At 35.5% G+C, this 19,712-nt stretch overlaps 1 protein-coding gene across 1 annotated transcript in view; it reads right to left on the minus strand.

The window, feature by feature from the left end:
- Nucleotides 1-19,712, minus strand: part of LOC118187791 (uncharacterized) — a 78,489-nt gene that overhangs the window by 24,816 nt on the left and 33,961 nt on the right. Inside the window, exon 4 of the mRNA XM_035358066.2 lies at nucleotides 18,203-18,453. Within this exon, the coding sequence (XP_035213957.1) occupies nucleotides 18,203-18,453 (251 nt within the window). The remainder of the gene's footprint in view (nucleotides 1-18,202; nucleotides 18,454-19,712) is intronic.

Genomic DNA, 19,712 nt, shown 5'->3' on the forward strand with positions numbered 1-19,712 from the left:
AGGGCGACTGGGGTTTTTAGGGGAACCAATTGCCAAATCCTGTGTGTGGAGAATCATCATCCAACACCCTTTTAGTTCGGGCTCCACTGTAGAGACATTAGGATTTTTTTGGAAGCAAGATGAAAGATTAGCAACGCCTTCGCCGGGAATCAAACCACGGACCTCTGGAATACGCGCCCAGCTTGCGGACCACCACACCACGAATGCAGGCTAAGAAGGCGGAAGAAATACCTTATAACAGTATAACTGGGAGTAAATAATGTAATAAAACTAGAAATAAAACGAACAAAATTACGAAAACACTGAATTCAGCAAAAAATTTTCAATAAACAAGAAAGATAGAACAGAAGATAGCGCAAAAGAGCTCGTAAATACAACATGAGTCGTTGGGGAAAACATTCTTTAAGTCAAAATTTAAACATAGAGAAAACATATGATTGAAAAGAAGCAACTTCAGATTTAATCGTATATTAAGTATATTACATACGAAGTGCTTAGAATTTTTATTTTCAAAATAGAATATTAGTAGCATTAAATTATGTAATAATTAATCTATCAAAAAATTCTCTAGAAAAAACAACTTTGAAAAAAACTCCGCCGGGGAACTCCAAAATTACTCAAACCAGCTCTGTTCGTCTCCATTGATTTCCGTTGCTTCATTGGATTGGCTGCATCGTGTTTGGCTGTCTTCTGTGTGTGTGAGGTGAATATATGCGAGATTCTTTTAGGAAGTCCTTCAGGAAAGCATCGCTTCTTGCGAAACGTTGTTTTTGGCACGAAAGCAGCGTTGAATGTGTATGGGCGTGAGTAAGTATTTAACACATGGCTAAAAAAACTTATAAATTTATTCTATTTTTTGTATCTCCTGAAAAGCCGCTTTACCGAGATTCTCGTGTGATATTTTGTCATTTATCTGCAGCATTAATCAACCATGCAGCCTAGTCAGATGCTGTCACTCTACGACCTCTGCATCGAAACAGTTAACTACGTTGTATCACATTTCAGATTGTTGCCACCAAATATTATCGCCTGTTTTATATTTAAAGAAATTAAATAATGAAGCATCTGCATGAATGTATGTATGTTTCTCTCATTGTGAAAAGACAGCAGTACTCAGAGCCATCAAATTTTGAATAACGTCGTCCTCCATCCGAATATGGAAACCTTAAAGCCCACATTTTGAATTTCGAATTTGTTAAGTTATCTATATTTCAGATTTGTAAAACTTTAACGAATTTTTCATTAAAAAACTCAACGATTTCGAAGCGAGCAGTGGCAGCACTGTACGCAACAAAACATTTATCTCCAGCGTGTGAGGCTGTCTATCGGAAATTCTAAAGATATGCTGTTTTTAAATACTTTGTAATTATGCTGTTGAATCGAAATTTATTTGGCCTAAAAGTCAAGAAAGAGATATTTAATAAATATAATAAACACATAAAACGTTAATAATAAAAAGAGAAAACTAGTTTTGCAAAGTTATCTCAATAAGAAAACTGAACACTGAAATGATGAATACAGAAAAATGTATACCAACACTTGTAGAGACATTAGGTTAATTGGAAGCAAAAAAGATGAAAAATATACAACCGCCTTCGCCGGGAATCGAACCACGGACTTCTGAAATACCGGATCAGTGTGCAGAACCACTACACCACGAAGGCTAGCTAGGGAAGTGGGAGAAATACCTTATATACTTAATGCTCCATCGGGAATTAAAACACACACTACTACGCTGCTTTTAAATTTTTTGTAATTTTGCTATTGAGCTGTATATGGCGTAAGGGCGAAGAAAATAATGGCTAGTAATAAAGCTAAGAAGACAAAAAAAAAAAAAAAAAAAAAAAAAAAAATGGGGGGCTGGGTTAGTAGGAGTAAGTTTAACAGCAGACCGGTCGCCTGCGAGCTCAGCGATAACATAAAAATCCTTAACAAACCCTTTTAACCGACCGTTAAAATCTGAAAGCTTTCAGTATTTTTTTTAAACACGAGGGGGAAAAAGAAAAAAAAGAGAGAGAGATCAAATTTCCATAAACAAACGAAACCAAAAATATTTTTTTAAATTCTTTAAACGTAGAATAAAACTCATTAGTATTATCAGCCGTTACGAAGTTTCACGGTAACTCTAACCCTCCCGGTTTGAGGAAAAAAAGCGTCCGTTATTGTATGGTGTCTATCTTCATGAGTCTTAATTTCAAAGATCGTTTCGTTTCAGGAGTCAAGGTTGGGAGAGCATTAGAATTTCAAATCAAAACTTCAAGATTTCACAGAACATAGAAATAACATTTATTAACGATAAACTTATATTACTTCCGCCTATAGCTGCCATGAAACATAATCAAGCATCAAATAAATATGACATGCGTCATTCTTCATGTTCAAGCGTCAAGTGGAATATTTTTCATCGGCGCGCATCAAGAGCGTCACCAATCTACCAAAAAGACGGAACAGTTATCATCTCTAGAACAATGCAAAATCAACACCACGTTCTAATAGATGTTCTACGAAGCTATGTTTCTGCCCGCCCCTTTTCGCCACCGTCCATCGTCATTTTACCTGCCTGACGAACGAATCAAACTGTGAAGGGGGAAAAAAAAGAGCAATTTGGCTGCCATCAAAATCACATTTAGCGCTTACTAGGATTCGAAAAATGGATTATCACGAATTGGAATAATGGGTCCGCTTCGAGCCGATCAGAATAACGTTCTGTATTAAATTCGGGAGAAGGTGCGTGTTGAAGGGCGTTGCGGCTTGATATCTATCGCTTTGTTTTACTGTACTCTAGGATTTTCTGCGTGGGAAAGAGAATTGCGTTGGCAAGTCTTGAATGTAGTTTAGAAAGGTATGCGAACAGCGGCGATATCTGTATATATAGCTGAAGAAATAATATTTCAGAATTGTGTCACTGTGATAAGTCGAAACTTCTGCACACAAATACTGTAGTGATTCTTCTGCTATCGGTGATTATAATTATTTTATTACTTTGTCGTACTTCACATTTTCAGCAGCACGATCGATGGCTAATTTTCAGAAGTGACCATAAACAAAAATTTATTATGCAATAAGAGCTCATCAAGGTAATAAATGTAGTATAAAAGACATCTGGTATAAGGCATCTGGCATAAATGTACGTATATTTCTCGCATTGTGATAAAACAACGGTACATAGAGCCATCGAATTTTGAATGACGTAATCCTACTGCGAATATGGGCATGGGGAAGCCCAAATTTGAAATTTGGAATTTGTTTTATTACCGATTTCATATTTTGTAAAACTTTAACGAATTTATCTCCAGCGCGTGAGACTGCGTATAGGAAATTCTAAACATATGCTCGGTTTAAAACTATTTTGCGATATTGCTCTTGAACTGAATTTTATGGTTTAAGTGTGAAGAACGTGATATTTAATAAATAAAAGTAACAGACAAAATGTTAAAAAAACGCCTCTTTGGACATAATTTAAAATCTGAAACCTTTCAGTTATTTATTATTATTATTATTATTATTATTATTATTATTATTATTATTATTATTATTATTATTATTTTCTGCCTCTTTAAAATTCATCAGAAATTCGTCCGAGTGAATAATTTGAAAGCAACAAAGGCACTTTTTAATAACTAAATTCCATTTAGCTATTGATCACACACGTAACTGACATTTAATTTGAAGTGCATATAACTGTTAATTTTTTATAAATATTTACAACATAATTTTAAATATGTATTAATGCCATCTACTACCTACCTCCGGCTACAAATGTTTTTTAGCACTTCATTTTGTAGCATTGATAAGCAAAGTATTGCTGAAATATGGAAGCTGAATGGAACACCTATTTACTACTTCGAACTAACAACAGCTTCTTCTTCTTCTTCTTTTTTTTTTGGGGGGGGGGGGGATTATTTGCTTTTTTTTTACGTCCAAAGGGGCAATTTACTCGAAAAGACAATTTCGTTTTGGCATTTTGCGTTGATTCACTATAAGCGTTGTTTCACTTTTCAAATTGTTGCCACCAAATACTATCGCCCTGTATTATATTTAAAGAAATTAATAATGAAGAATCTGCGTAGATGTATACATGTTTCTCGCATTTCGAAAAAATAACGGTACCTAGAGCCATCCAATTTTGAATAACGTAATCTTCCTGCGAATATGGGCATCTGGAAGCCCAAATTTGAATTTGAAATTTGGAATTTGTTTTATTATCGATTTCATATTTTGTAAACGAATTTTTGATTAATAAACCCAAGGATTTCAATGCGAGCAATGGCAACGTTGTACAGAAAAAACATTTTTATTTTTCAGCGCGTGAGACTGTATATCGGAAATTCTAAAGATATGCCATTTTTTTTAAATCTAATTAATTTTTTTATGACGTGCACTAGTCATTTTTAAGCTTTCGCCACTATAAAGGCCGGAAGCGATGGTCATTTTCTAGTATAGAGGCACTTAATAGGAGGCCACCGTTACGTACTGTGAAGAAACAGACAATTTACATCCATGCCTTCTTCGGGATTCGAACCCATGTACTTTGCTATCACAGAAGGCTCCGTTAACCACTATACCGTCTGGGCGACATTTGCATAAAGTAAATAATAAACTTTGAATGGATATTTTTATTCTGTATCAGAAGGAAATCTTTCACTTGCTGCGGGCAAAAAGTTTGCAAGGCTGCAAGTTTCACCTACCAAGCAGTATTCCATCCCTTAGTAACACATCAGCTTTGAAAATTTCTTGAGAACTATTTATTGCTCCTCTTTCTATGCATTTTTACAGAAGCAATAATTTTTTTTTTGGGGGGGGGGTGTTAAAGTCCTAGACAACATTATAAATGAAAGTATTTGGTGTTACACCATTCATACGTTGCCTATTTCACAGCATCCTTTCGCTCATACCACTGAATGATTGCTGAACATTATGTATAATACGAATTGATGGGGAAAAGGCAGACGAATCGAGGAGAGGTTGCCCTTTGACACTCGTAATAAGCGACCTTTACCGACGGCATGTGGTGCAAAAGCACACAGGTTACGGTTACGATCTCATTAGCCATGCTATAGGTCGGTTATTTGACGGCAAACAGCCTCCAAATTGGGGCACTTTACTGTAATTGTCTTGTTAGAAACAGAAACGCATTCGAAAACCCTCTGGCGGTCTGTACATCCTTCCATTCTTTGAAAAGCAGAAATAGTCTATCGGTTATTATTCATGAGTTTTGAGGATCATTGCAAGGGGACGGAAGTTTTCGAAGAATCTGTACTTAACGAATGTGCTCCAAGGTATAGTCTCCCAAGTTTCAGCAAGGATAGTGCAGGAATTTTCAGGGAGGGAACTGATTGTTAAAAAAAGAACATGAAACACCTTAGTCTCAGCGTGAAAATTATCCGATCGTTTTGGAGGTAACTTTTTAATGTTGTTGTTGACTAATATCGGTTTTTAGCTGCTAAGTATATAGTAGTTAAATTCGAATGAGATGTATCGCTCCGGATGTGTACGGAGGATAGTAGCAGTCGTAGTTCGCGGACGCCATAGAACGATGGACAGTAGTCTCTTGTACAAATGGGAAACATTGTAGATGGGAAAAAAAATGGGAAGCAAAATTTGTAGGGTGATTCTTAAAGCTGTCCAAACTGCCAAGAGTTTTTATTTTTGAATTCTAAGCATACCATATTCTTCAGATTATAACAAAAATTTCACACATAAGCGCTAATATACATTTTTGAAACTGTTTTACTCTGGAAGGGAAGGGTTTACTGGCGAATATTATAAGAATGTTATAGAGTCAGCTTCCCATTTATAGGGGTAAACCTATTATAGAATATGGATACTACTTTTTTTAAAAATTTTATCTACTGCTTTTAGGGAAATTCCATTTGAATTTAGCATTTTTTTAGCTAGTTTTGCAGGTGTATCGAGCGCCATTTTAAAGTGAGAATTGACATCCATGGATATGCTGCTGCTATAAATAATAGCGCGAACTGGAATTCTCTTTCCTTTTCAATTAAAAATGGTATCGTAGTCGTTACTAACACAGTTTTTCTTCGTGTCAATAGGCAACTTGATAGATTTTTATGGGAACCATCTGCATTCTTGTTTATAACTGCATCACTGGAAGTTTCCGTTTTTGTTTTGTCTAACTGTGGACCGATGGCGCCATTGCTGAGTAAGCGATGATTATTATGTTTAAAATAATTAAAAATTGGCGGCATAACACTTTCAGTTTATTGATATTCCTTTGCGTTTGCCGGTTTGTTCTTGCTTTTCGTGAAGTTCCTTTTTGATGACATGGAAATGTGAAGCTTTCTGTACAAGCAGGTAAGATTTTTGTACTTTTGTACTATGTAGTTTTTCAAAGGGAACGAAATATGTGTTTGTTGATTATCATTGTATAAATGTATTTATCTTTTTGTTTAATTCATATTAGTGGTCTGCCAAATATAAAGTTATATATGTAGTGGTCCGTGAAGTTCTAAGGGTTGACGACCGCTGGTCTACAGTACGTACACTTAAATTACATATCTTCTATTTTGGACAAAAGCAACTCATAAGTACTGTAACATCATCTGTTATCATTGCAGTTTTATCCCAAATTTTTCTGTTCATTTTTACAAATCCCGTAGAAAATTTTGTTTCATGACAATGAACCCGTTTCTTGATACTAATTCTTTTCCATTGTTCCGCAGCAGACAAAACATTTTTGACAGGACCCGGTAAATTCGCAACCCCCAATTAATCGATTCTCCCAGTTAATCGGGAGTTGGTTGTAAATAAACTTTGCATGATGAAGATATTCTATCACAATGATATTGAAATGATTTAAGCTGCATGCTTTCTGTTAAAACTGTGTACATATGTTTTCTTTTAGCATAATATGTAAATGAAAGATAAATTACAGAAATTCATTTTTAAATATAGAAAGAGTTTAAAGAGAAGAAAATAGACTTATGTTCAATTAATTATAATACCCCCACCCCAAAGTTTTAACATGCCACATTCCTTGATAAAAATGTGACAAAAGTTGCATACAAAATTTAATTGTTATTGATGACTACAATATATACTATATTACTGTTTGGTCTGATAAAATAATATTTGCATTTTAATCCAAAAGATATTCAATTAGAAAGTCATATGGACATATTATCTTTTTTAATTAGCTTCGTTTTTAATACTAGTGCATCTACATCTTTTTTTTAACAGAAATAGTGGGTGTATCAAGATATTCAGTTTTATTATTTACTTTTAATAATTTTTATGTGATAAAACATTTGCTTGAAAATGCTTTCAAAAAGGCAAGGATTAGTCGTGAAGAGCTGCAAACTTTCGCTTAAATACTTTCAACATAAATTTGTTTGTTATTGTTGTATATGTAATTCCATTCGTAAACCCTCCGGTAAATTTCATATCAGCTAATGAATTGAAAATTGTAAATGAATATTTTGAATTGCAAATGTAGTGAAATAAATTGGATTAGATTGTTTAGATCACGGCGAAGCGCCCGGAGTCAATCTACGGAAGAAAAAGCACTGTTTCGCAATGCACTGAAATGAAGCGGCTGTTTTGTATGCAGTTTTGAAATCTACGCTCAAAGTTTTTTGTTAAAATGACACTTAATGCTGTGTAATTTGTTCCTTTATTTATTAACAATACAGAATTTTGTCCAGCATTCCAGAATTAATTAAGTTACCTTAAAATAAGATATTGCGGCAATTTGAATTTTCAAATACGGTTGCTTCAATTTTCAAATGCTTTCATTCTTCAAAATATCATTGCATATCATTGCCTCATTTATTACTCTTTTGGGTTTAAAGATCCATGTTCATTTCATTTAGAAATGGATATGACAGCTGAACAGGGGTAATTCTATCCGGCTGCAAATCCACACGAACAATATGCTACTTGTTTTCTTTACTATTTTTTATGAATGCGAGTCAGTTTTCTTTTGCAAAGTCCTCCACGAAGACCTCCTGTCCCTTAGTCCTTGCATATTTTGTCATGATCAACTAAATCAAGGGTTGATTTAAATAAAACAATTAAGTCATGCACTCTAAATACTATCCATTTATTTTAAGTGGAAGAGAAAATTGTCAGAATAAAGTAATTTGTAAAATAAATGCGGCAATGTAAGGTTTAAAATTAGGCAAAGAAGGAACCTTCTTTTGGCACAAATTTTCAATGAAACTCTATCGATGTTTTGTTCCTAAAGATTAGTGTCTAATCGCTCTCGAAATCGATGAAGTTTTCTTAAAAATCTAAGCTAAACCTAGCTAAATCTAAGCTCTTCTTCCCTAATTTTAAACACCAGTATAAATTTAAAAATCAATAAACACAATTTAAAAAAAGAAAATCTGAAAGGTTTCAGATTTTGAATTACGTCCAAAGGGACTTTTTTTTTAATTTTGTGTGTTACCTTTATTTATAAAATATAAAGTTTTTCGCATTTAAACCATAAAATTCGGTTCAACAGCAATACTCAAAATAATTTTAAATTGAAGGTATCTTTAGAATTTCCGATACACAGTCTCACGCGCTGGATATAAAAATGTTTTTCTCTGTACAGCATTGCCATTGATCACTTTGAAATCCTTGAGTTAATCAAAATTTCGTTAAAGTTTTACAAAATATGAAATAGGTTATAAAACAAATTCCAAATTTCAAATCTGGGCTTCCAGATGCCCATATTCGCAGTAGGATTACGTCATTCAAAATTGCATGGCTCTAGGTATTGTTTGAACAGAATGCGAGAAACATACATACATTTATGCAGATTTTTCATTAGTTAATTTCTTTAAGTATAATTTAATATAATAATTTGGTGGCAGCAATTTGAAAAGTGAAACGGACATTTAGAGTAATTCGATGCAAAATCACAAAACGAAAACAATAGTCCCTCAGGAACAAAGCCCCTTTGGATTAACAAAAGAAATAATCTTAAATTGCCTTCATAATCTTCAAGCTAATGTTGCATTTTTGCCTCGTTTTAAACCATCCAGACAGTTCTCATTTTCAAACTGGAGCCACCATGCCATCCTTTCATTCATTTTTCTGTGCTTATATGACTCCGAATCAACATGCTGTAAGGAACATGTGCTGAATATCTTTATTGTACAAGAAGCTCTGAGGTTTTGAAGTGAGGACTATCCAAACTTGCTTGCGTCACGTGAAACTTGTGGCTGCTGTGGATTCCGAAAGTTCTACCTATCAAAATTGGCATTTTTGAGCTTGCAGGAAGACAACAAAAATGTTGTATAAAACGAGGTTCAAGTTTAGTTCCTTCTCTCCAATAATGGATCTTGTTTGAGCAGTAATACTTAATGTTTATCACCAACCGTAACATAATGACATGGCTCAAACAAGCACTGATCAAAAAACAAAAACATTTCTCAACAAATGGTTTTTCTTCTTTGCTGTTTTTGTTGTTCGGAGGAAAAGGAATCGGATGGTCAACCAACACAATATTAACCCACGTTCGAAGCTGCCAATTTGGAATGCGTGAACGTGCCATTGAGTAAGAGATGGTTTAGACCAGAACCGAAGAGAATTTTTAGATACGGAGTAACAGGACGCGTGCAATATAAGGTATTCCCGAGAAGGAGAGGACAGATATCGTTACGGGAAACGAGAAACGTGCCTGATTGATTGTGTTTCCTAAATCGACTATTTTTTTTTTTTTTTCTTTCTTATTTTAGTACATGTTTAGAGGTAACTGAATAGGTGCAATGGCCGTTGACTATGTATAAGGAATAGCAAACATTACTCATCGTTGTTGCTTATAACTCGATGAACTTGAAGAGTTTTAGTTACAATAGAGCACATTTGGGGAACGCATTCCTGTAGGACTTCTATTTGAAGAATAAAGTAGTGAAATACGAAAAGATTCATTTAAAATAGCCAAGCTTTTTTTTTTTTTATCTCTTTTGAGAGGGCTGAAACGTGTTTCCGCCGCTTTTAAATTGGTGTTGCCGCTGTTGCTTTGAAAGCGTCTAGATGATTTTCGAGGTACTTACATATTAGAGCAGCTACTTTGGCGCTTCCTGGCAATTTTTTATTGAATAAAGGAATGAGGACTTATAATTATATAATATTTATTTGTTACTTACAGATTATATTTCAATTAAGTCAAAAGTAATCAATAAAACTATATAAAAGCGTTTTTGTTTCTTTTGCTGGCTGAAAATTTCGTGGTGATCGCTTTAAAAATAAATTGAAATCAACTTCATTTTTTTATATTATTATGCTGCAAATATTGTACTCCCGCATAAATTTTATTATAATTTCTTTCATTGCAGGCAAACCCCATAATCAGATAATTTAAATTTGAAATGGCTAAAAACTATTATCATTATTAATACATTATTAATTATGATTATCATTATTAATACATTATTAATTATGATTATCATTATTAATACATTATTAATTATTATTATCACTATTAATACAATATTATTGAGCGTTATTAATTATTATTATCATTAATTATCATTATTAATACATTATTAAATATTATTATCATTAATTATCATTATCAATACATTATTAATTATTATCTATCATTATTAGTACTATTAAAATCTGTGCGCATTTGTTTGTTCGTTTGTAACATCATCTCCTCCGGAACGGCAACGAGTTGAGTTTTGAAAGAGGTACCCTTAGATTCCAAAAATTTGTAAGAAGCCATTTCGACCACTCTTTCGTACAACTTTAAGCAGCCGAGATATTAACTAAAAACTTTGAAAAAACTAATTTTCGCACCCTGCAAATTGCTTTTTTCGCTGAACTTCATTGCTGTTCGGCGTGCTGTGTCGTGCGCTATGAGGTGGAATTTTAAAATTTCCATCCGTCTTTTCTAAACAGACGTAGAGCAAAACGTTTTGTGGAATAGAACTTTAAAATTTTGCTTTGCTCGTAGCCCGCTCATCTGGCGAGCTTGTCAGCTATTTTATCGATAAAAACTGTAGGGGCTTGGAATATAATAAAAAGGGCGCATTTCAGAATGCTGCATTTGCTTGTAAAAACTCAGGAATGGTTATCCGCATGGTTACACAATAGAAGAATAAGAAGTTATTTATTTAAAGAATAGTTATGCGCATGATTATAGAGTCCGTTGCATTCTGAAAATTCGGCGACTTAGGACCAAGGACCAGGCCTTTCGTTTACAAAGTTGCAATTAAATGCAATTACCTCCACATCATCGATAATAAAAACTGAAATAAATAAGAGAGAGAGCTGTCGATAAAGAAAGATGAAAGAAAAAGCTATTAGAGCTAAAGAACGGAGTTCCGTATGATTGCAAAAAGAGAACATGTTAATAAATGTAGATTCTTTTTCTTAATTTCTTTCAAAATTTGCAGCTTCGTTTCTTAAGCAGTTTTAAGGGTTTTGGTACATAACCTACCAAAAACCAAATAATAAGAAACATAAAAGTATAGTTCTTTTTTAATCAAAAAGCCGAACACCTGTTAGTTAAGCATTCGTCAGGAATGGCATGAGATGGCTGCTGTTTAGTCAGCTTATCATCAAGAATGTTTACAAGGGTGAATCAAAGAAAGCAATCGATATTGCGCTGACGACAAACATCCATGCTTTCTACAGGATTCGAACATAGTTCAACAATATGCACCCCTGGATATGCAATCGACTCTGCTAACCACCGTACAGACCAGGTTGTAATTTTTACGGTATTCAAATTATATATGGAGGGAAAATTGATTTTAACGTATTACCATACATCCCTTACAGATTACATCGTGCAAAGGAAAGAGCAAATAACGAAGAGTATACTATTTTGACAAATTTTTATGAGCTGTCAGCTGCTTTTCTCAAAGAGGAAATACCATTACTTCATTTTAAGAAACATTATTGAAATTATTTGAATTTATTTACTTTGCTATTTTATTTTTTTTTTATGGAATGATTTCTAAAAGAAAAATCTGATATCAAATTTAAGCGGGAACATTTGGGGAAGCACTATAAATGGGGGACAATCTTTCTTAATAGAGGCGCCTATGTTACCGGGATGACTTTTATCCTAAAGAATGACAGAATTTTGATGTTCTATGTAGCAAAACTTCCACAACAACGTTTTTTATGATAATTCGTTACATAATTACGGCTTTGTAGTGCTTTTGATTTATAAAAGCAAGTCTAAATTTTATAGTAATTCCATTGCTAAATTTTAAACATTTGAATATTTATAATTTTTGAGGCACTAACTTTTTTTAACAATGCTCGTCTTGAATTGGTGAAATCTTTCAGTATGTGGTAATTTAAAATGTCCGTCGTTCACTAGATTCTAAACTTTTCTTTTTAAAGTACACTCACTTCCAAAAGTTAAGCACGAAGATGTAAAATGCAAAAAATCAACAAATACTGCTTTGATTGACACAATATTCGGCAGGATAGTAGCATATATATTTATGCATAACACAAAATCAATAATTACATACAGAAATGAAAACAATATTAAATTTTTGTAAGTTATCAGATAATGACATACATACTGGAGACTTAAACAGAATTATGTATAAAGTGAAAATAAACAGCATAAAATGAAAAAAAAGGACATTAATAGGGTATGTAATCTCCCCTCATCTGTATACAAAGTTTACACCTTGTGACCATGCTTTCAATTAGGTGGTCAACCACCGCAGAATTAAGCAATCGCCCTTCTTCTTGTTTCCAGCTCAATAAGAGTGGCTGGAGGTGGGAAACGTGAAGATACAGCACAGCCGAGAGCATCCCAAAGATTTTCAATGGGGTTAAGGTCGGGCGAATATGCTGGCCACGCCATACGCGCAATTCCTTCACTCTCCAGGTAGACATCGACGATGTCAGCTCTATGGGAACGTGCGTTATCGTCCATTAAAACAAAAGTAGGGACAACTACTGCAGCGTTCAATTTCACAGTGGGTTCTAGGACTTCATCTCGATACCGGACAGCCGTCAAAGAACCCCATTTAAAGATGTGCAGGTCGGTGCGGTATCCTAATGAAATCCCTGCCCACACCATAATGCTGCCGCCTCGGAATGCGTGATTTTCGGTGATGTTTTGGGACTGATTGCGTGTTCGTCGTTCACGCCATATCCTTATACGCTTGCCATCTGGCTCCAGAGCAAATCTTTATTCATTAGTAAACATGACATTGCCCCAGTCAGACACATTCCAATTGACCCGGCACCACTGCAATTGTTCCCGGCACCACTGCAATCGTGCCCCTCTTGATTGGACGGATAAAGGAACACAAACTCGAGGTACCCGGGCGTACAGTCCACTCATATGTAATCTTTGGCGTACAGTAGCTGCGGATATCGCCTTACCATTGGACGCTGTAACCATAGATGTCACACGTGTGGAGGTCGCTCTACGATTCCGCTTGGCTACAATAGCAATATACCGATCTTCTGCGAGCGGTTGTAACCCTTAGGCGACCAGCTACGGCCTTCGGACAACTGTCTGTGTGGTTTGGAATTGTTTCCATAAACGTGGAATTACAGAATGATGAACGCCGAAGAAAAGAGCAACATCTATGATCGACTGTACTGCTTCAATGCGCCCCACAGCACGCCAGCGCTCAGAATCTTCCATTCGTCTTCTGGAAATCATAGAAACACGTATTTCTTGAAAACAAATTGTACGAAAGTTTTAAACACCTTCTATCAGCAGTTACAATCAACTTCTGTAACCCTTCATAAAGCTGGCTTCTTATAAGACTGCCTTTTTTGCATATGTCTTGACATGAAAGCGCGATTGGCTGTTACCTAACATATTTGCATGTTTCCATGTACCTCTGCAGCGAATTGTATCCTCTTCAATTCTGATTGGCTTCCAGAAGTCAGCATTTTCCTCTCCGTGCTTAATTTTTGGAAGTGAGTGTATGATACAATTCAAATCTGGATCCGTCGCGTAGTCTAGCAAAGCTCTTTTTCTCTAGTAGCCCAATGGATAACACCACTGAGTATTTCGACTGAATTCGAATGCCAACAGTAAAATTAGCTACAGAGATTGTTTACACATTTTTAGAACTATTTCGAATCCTTTTAATTAATGTTTAAAATGTAAAGAATAATTTTTTTAAATGCTTGATCTGATAGGCTTTCTCTATACTATAAGTCTGCATCATGATTTTCCATGATAGAAGGGCTTTTACTAAAATTTCCAGGAGTACTGATTTTCCCTCCTCTTCCACTACTCCCAAGAATCTATTAATTGTGGTGGGTTTGTGGTTAGAAAGAGCTCTGTTTAAGAAACCAAAGACCCGATAGTCTGTATCAGGCTATCGGGTCTACAAACTCAGTCTGTTTTTTCAAGGAATACAATGGTACTTTTCGAAGTATGACTTCTTGCTTTGTCTGATGAAGTTTCACTCTTTGAAAGTCACCGGGAATTTTGGTAATAAATAGACCTTTCTTGTTGCAGTCATTTAGGTAAACTCGTGCTTCATCAAGGGCTACAATGTATTTCCATTGATCTCCTCCTAAATAGTTTCTACTGAGGGTTCTATAAATTGTTCTGCATCGAGCCGTACGTCTCGGGACAAGCTGGTGAACATTATGTTTTTTTAGCATTTTTAAGTCGTAAATCTTGCTATATTATTTTATTTACTGCTGCTAAAAATGTATTTAAAGACTCTGCAATTGAATTCTGCGTCGGCGGGTTTTCTTTTGTTACCAAGGATTCAACTTTGGAAGCATTAGAAACAGTACGTACCTTTATCGGATATTCTTTTGGACCACTTCTTTTAATCTAGAAATAATAGTTGGTGGTTTTTACTTTCAGATTGATTTTGCTTATTTTGCACTTAGAAATTTTAATACTACGTCTTTCACAACGCAAAGAAACATATCCTTTAATCCAAAGTTAGTTTATTATTATATGCGACATTTTGAATGAAGAATAAATTCAAAAGTAGCCGACGATATTTCTCATTTCAAATAATAAGCTGCTGCTGAAAATTTTTATTCCAAAATATTTGCTCTTTTTTTTTTAATTATTTATCAAAATCGTTCTAAAAATGTTTCTTTGTACATGAGCGTTATTGTGATTTTTTCCATGTACGATGTGTAAATACGAATCAGTTTCTTTTAAAAGTCCTCTCTGAAGGATATATTCTTTTAGGCAGATGATATTACTAATTTTTCATTTTTTCAGTTAAATAAAGAACAAATATTACATTTATTATAGAGTTTTAATAGTTTATTATTGACATAATCTCATCTAATAGACTTAAATTTTTAATCGCTCGTTTTATTGAATTAACATCTGAGATAAATTTGCATATTTTGTGAGAGCAGAGCTTTTCGTCTGAGTTTTCACTGAAAATGAAAACTGAGATTTTAAAATTGATCTGTATTTGATAATTTTTGTAGTAAATATTATTACTTTTTACACCATTAGCATGCGTACTAAAATGCTGTTTATGAGTATGGAAAGAAAATTTATGCACTCAAGAGCAGAAAATCATCACATAATTTGAACATGTAACCATTAAAAGTTTTTTTTTAAAGATATATACAAGATTAAGCATTTAGCTTTGCCCAGAGCAAGATAACACATCTATTGTACGCAGTAATAAATATGCCTGAGCATGACTGGGTAAGTCATTGTGTTGAATTCATAAGACAGCTTCACTTTTTCAATGCAAAGTCTTGGAGATACCTTTTACCATTGTTTCCATTGTCAAGCCATTGTTTGCATCTCTCAAATACACTGGCCATGGAGCAATGCAGAACGTCTGCATAAAACTCTACAACCTCCTAACGAACTCTTTTAAAAGTATTTATGGCAGATTGAATGTAAGCAAAAAATTGGCTTCGAAATACACCAGTAAAAATATATATTGCAGTGGCGTCCTGAGAATTGAATGAGAGCCACTTAATATCACCAAAGTAACCAAATATCACCAAAGTTAGAGAAGTAACCCAGAAAATGCAGCAGACGCATTATATGAGGGTGTTTGAAAGCTGAAATTTTGATACATAACCTACTTGACATTAACAGCCTTAAATGTACGCAGCGTATTCGGAAACTAAGTACCGTTTCATTCTAGCGCCGTCGCAGCGCTGTGGTAGGCGTCCCGCGCACGCGCACTAGTCTTTCTTGTTCACTGACTTTGAATTGTCGCCATTTTGGTTGCTCTATGTTGTGTTTCCAGTTTGCTGTGCACATTCAAAATGTTTAAGACAATTAGTTCTCCCGCTGACTGTGAGATTCGTGCCGTGATTAAATTTTTGAACGCGAGGAATGTTAAACCGGCCGAAATTTATCGTCAAGTGACAGAAGTTTACGGTGAATACGCGATAAGTGATGGAATGGTGAGAAAGTGGGTAAGAATGTTTAATGCAGGTCGAACAAATGTCCACGCCGAGGCTCAGGGTGGTCGGCCTTCTGTTGTCACCCATGATTTGGTAAGGAAAGTTGATGAAGCAATTCATGAGATCAGACGCTTCACAATGACAACTCTTTCACGTACTGTTTTGTTCGAAATTGTGTCTGACCGCTTGAATTATCGCAAACTGTGTTCCAAAAATGCTCACTGATGTTCACAAAACAAAGATACTTGGTACTGCCCTAACATTTCTCACGCGGTACAGTGATGAGGGAGAACTCTTTTTAAACCAAATTGTGACAGGTGATGAAACTTGGGGGTGTCATTTCACACCAGAATCGAAACAACAATCGATGGAGTGGAGACACACTCACTCTCCGAAAAAACAAAAGTTCAAAGTGACAATGTCATCACAAAAAATCCTGTGCACTGTCTTCTGGGATAGGAAAGGCGTTTTGCTTACTGAATTTCTTCCCAGAGGTGAAACCATTAATGCGGCATGATATTGTGAGACTTTAACAAAACTAAGGCGTGCCATTCAAAACAAACGAAGAGGAATGCTCAGTAAAGGAATTGTGTTGCTCCATGACAATGCTCGGCCCCATACTGCTGGTGTCACTCAATCATTAATTCGACAGTTTCATTGGGAGCAGTTCGATCACCCGCCGTACAGCCCGGACTTGGCGCCGTCCGACTATCCACTTGTTCCTGCACATGAAGCGCGAGCTTGGTGGCAAGCGCTTTGGATCTGACGATGACACGAAAAATGTTGTGAAGTCGTGGTTATCGAAACTGGCGCGAAGTTTCTGTGACGATGGTATACAAAAACTGGTCACCCGCTATGACAAGTGTTTGATCATTGGCGGAAACTATGTTGAAAAATAGTTTAAGACATGTATTTTCATGTAAAAATAAAATTGGATTCGAAAAAATTGTTTTACTATTTTTTTTTAAAAACGGTACTTAGTTTCCGAATACGCCTCGTAATTCATTAGAAGAGTGCAAATATTCGCACAACATTCTGTGTCACATTCTGGACAACATTCTGGCAAATGTACATGGAGGGTGGCAACAGTGCTCTGAGTGTCATGTAGGATACCTCCAAAGCATTGAAAAATAGAAGTGTGTTTTCTAAATCCAACATGAACTAACTAACTGAATTTATTACACGCCTCGTCAACTTAATGACACTACGCGGCTGATAATACCCAACTCAATCCCCCGATATTAGGCAAGGGGCGGGCGTCCCAGCAAAAAGCGCCACCTTGGAGATGGTCGTACCCTCCAACTGAGGTCCTGGTGCCCACATCACAGGGAACGACAGCTTCGAAAAGATCTCCACGTGCAAAGAAGCTCATCGCTACACTGGTCAACCAAGACCTCCGTCCAAGCGATCAGAGACCACAATGGGGTGGGCTGAATGCCTGGAGCTATAACTGGTCGTCAATGATGCTACCCGCCATTACTACACGGGCTACCCCTCCCTCCAGGCCTTACACGGAATACCAAGGACAGCGTTGACTGGACACTCAATGGCCCAGGCTCTATTTGGCTACCGATGCCCTAGTTACGGGGATTTACGGCACCCGACCCGTGAAAAGTGGAGGTAGGCCCCACCCCACGGATCATCGTGAACCGCTAGGCTCAAAAATATTATACCCTCGTGGCTGAGATTGCCTAGGTACAGATCCTTGCCAGTACTTCATAGAGCGCTCTACGTCGAACCCCGGGGTGGGGGTAAATTCAACATGAAGACTTGCCTAAGCGTATTCAGTTATATTTATTGCTATGAATAAGGAACATGCTGTTCTACTTTGAAAGTAGGTATTTAAATATCGCACTCTGTACGAAACCTAAAAAATTTGGAAACATACCTGTAATTCCAGCCCTAGTGCGTCTTGAAGCGTTTTGGTTCGCCTGTGTACTTGTAGTGGAGAGTGTAGCGTCCTTCGGGCCTCTGCAGTAGCTTTGGGTTCTGGCCTCGGATGATCGTGGCTACCTTTGGCTTGGAAAAATATGGCGTGTTCCGTATGCCTCCAGAAGTGAGTGACGGGATAACCACAGTGACCACGACAAGCCAAAACTTCGAGGCGACCTGTGCACTTACGGTTGGGACAAGGCTTTCCTAGAATAAGGAAGTTAGAAATAAAGTTAAAAATATTCAATTTCTAAAATGATGTGTTGATTTTGATTTTTTTTTTTTTTTTTTTCTGGATGGATATTTTATCAAGCTTGCTTTGTTGTTATATTCTGCTTCATAAGATTCTTCACCAACACAATCTTATAAAATTACTGAATGCGTTGTTTTATGGAAAATACTACTAATATTTGACATAATTTATAAACAATTAAAAGTTGTAAGTGGTAGATATGATAACCGTATGTATAATTATTAGCAAGAAAATATTTTAATTAAGATTCAAAATGGTCGTTATGGTAACACGATTAGGATCTGTGTCACTATTGTTATTACTTTAAAACAAATTAGAAACAAAATTATTATCAATAAAATGGTTTTATATGTATTTTAACATTTTACATTATTTGTTTGATTTCCTAACTATTTTCCCCATTTTCGATGATAGTAGATAATAAGGATTGCATTTTACAGTCGTTAGAGAAATGTTACCGAAAAAATATAGTAATGTAGCATACCTACACTGATAAAGCATTAACTTATACACTATCTTATACGAATTGATCCACTAGTGGTTAATGGTTAGTTTTCATGGCTTTCCCTGTGTATAGCATGAAATATGAGCTAGTTCTTGTCAAAAGATTTCATTCTTTTCCCTTAGGCAGATAACACTCGAGGGTTTTGCTATAATTTAACAATCCCGTTCTGTATGAATCTGTATCACATGAATTCTTAATATACGGAACTCTGCTGTCACATAGCTGGGAACTCATTTTATTTGATTCTAATGTTCGAAAGAAGCATATAGAATTTTAACATTTATTTACTGCTTTTCCAACCTCATAGTATGAACATCATAGTATCATAACATAAAACCTGTACCCTCATTCAATATAAAAATATTCGATAACATTTACTTGTAGAGATGGAAGATGTTTCTTTGAAACCAAGTAGATGATTGGGATAAACCACGAACCTGTTGGATCTTCCTTCGCATGGGGTAAAATCATGAAAGCTCAAGAAAATTATCCAGTTTTTTTTTTTTTTTTTTTTTTTTTTTTGTGTGTGTGTGAGTTTTCATTTTCATCGTTAAGAAATTTACGAGTAACATGCAATCTCAATTCTCTTATGCGTTGTGTAGGGCAACATTTTTGATGAAGTAAGATGCACCAATAATAATCCTATGGAATTTATTTTGAAGCGTCTGAAGGATGAGGATGCGCCTGTCAAGAACATTTGCCGAAGGA

The sequence above is a fragment of the Stegodyphus dumicola genome, chromosome 1, assembly GCF_044657685.1.
Source record: "Stegodyphus dumicola isolate Sdum_Otavi_A_Nest chromosome 1, ASM4465768v1".
NCBI lineage: Eukaryota > Metazoa > Arthropoda > Arachnida > Araneae > Eresidae > Stegodyphus > Stegodyphus dumicola.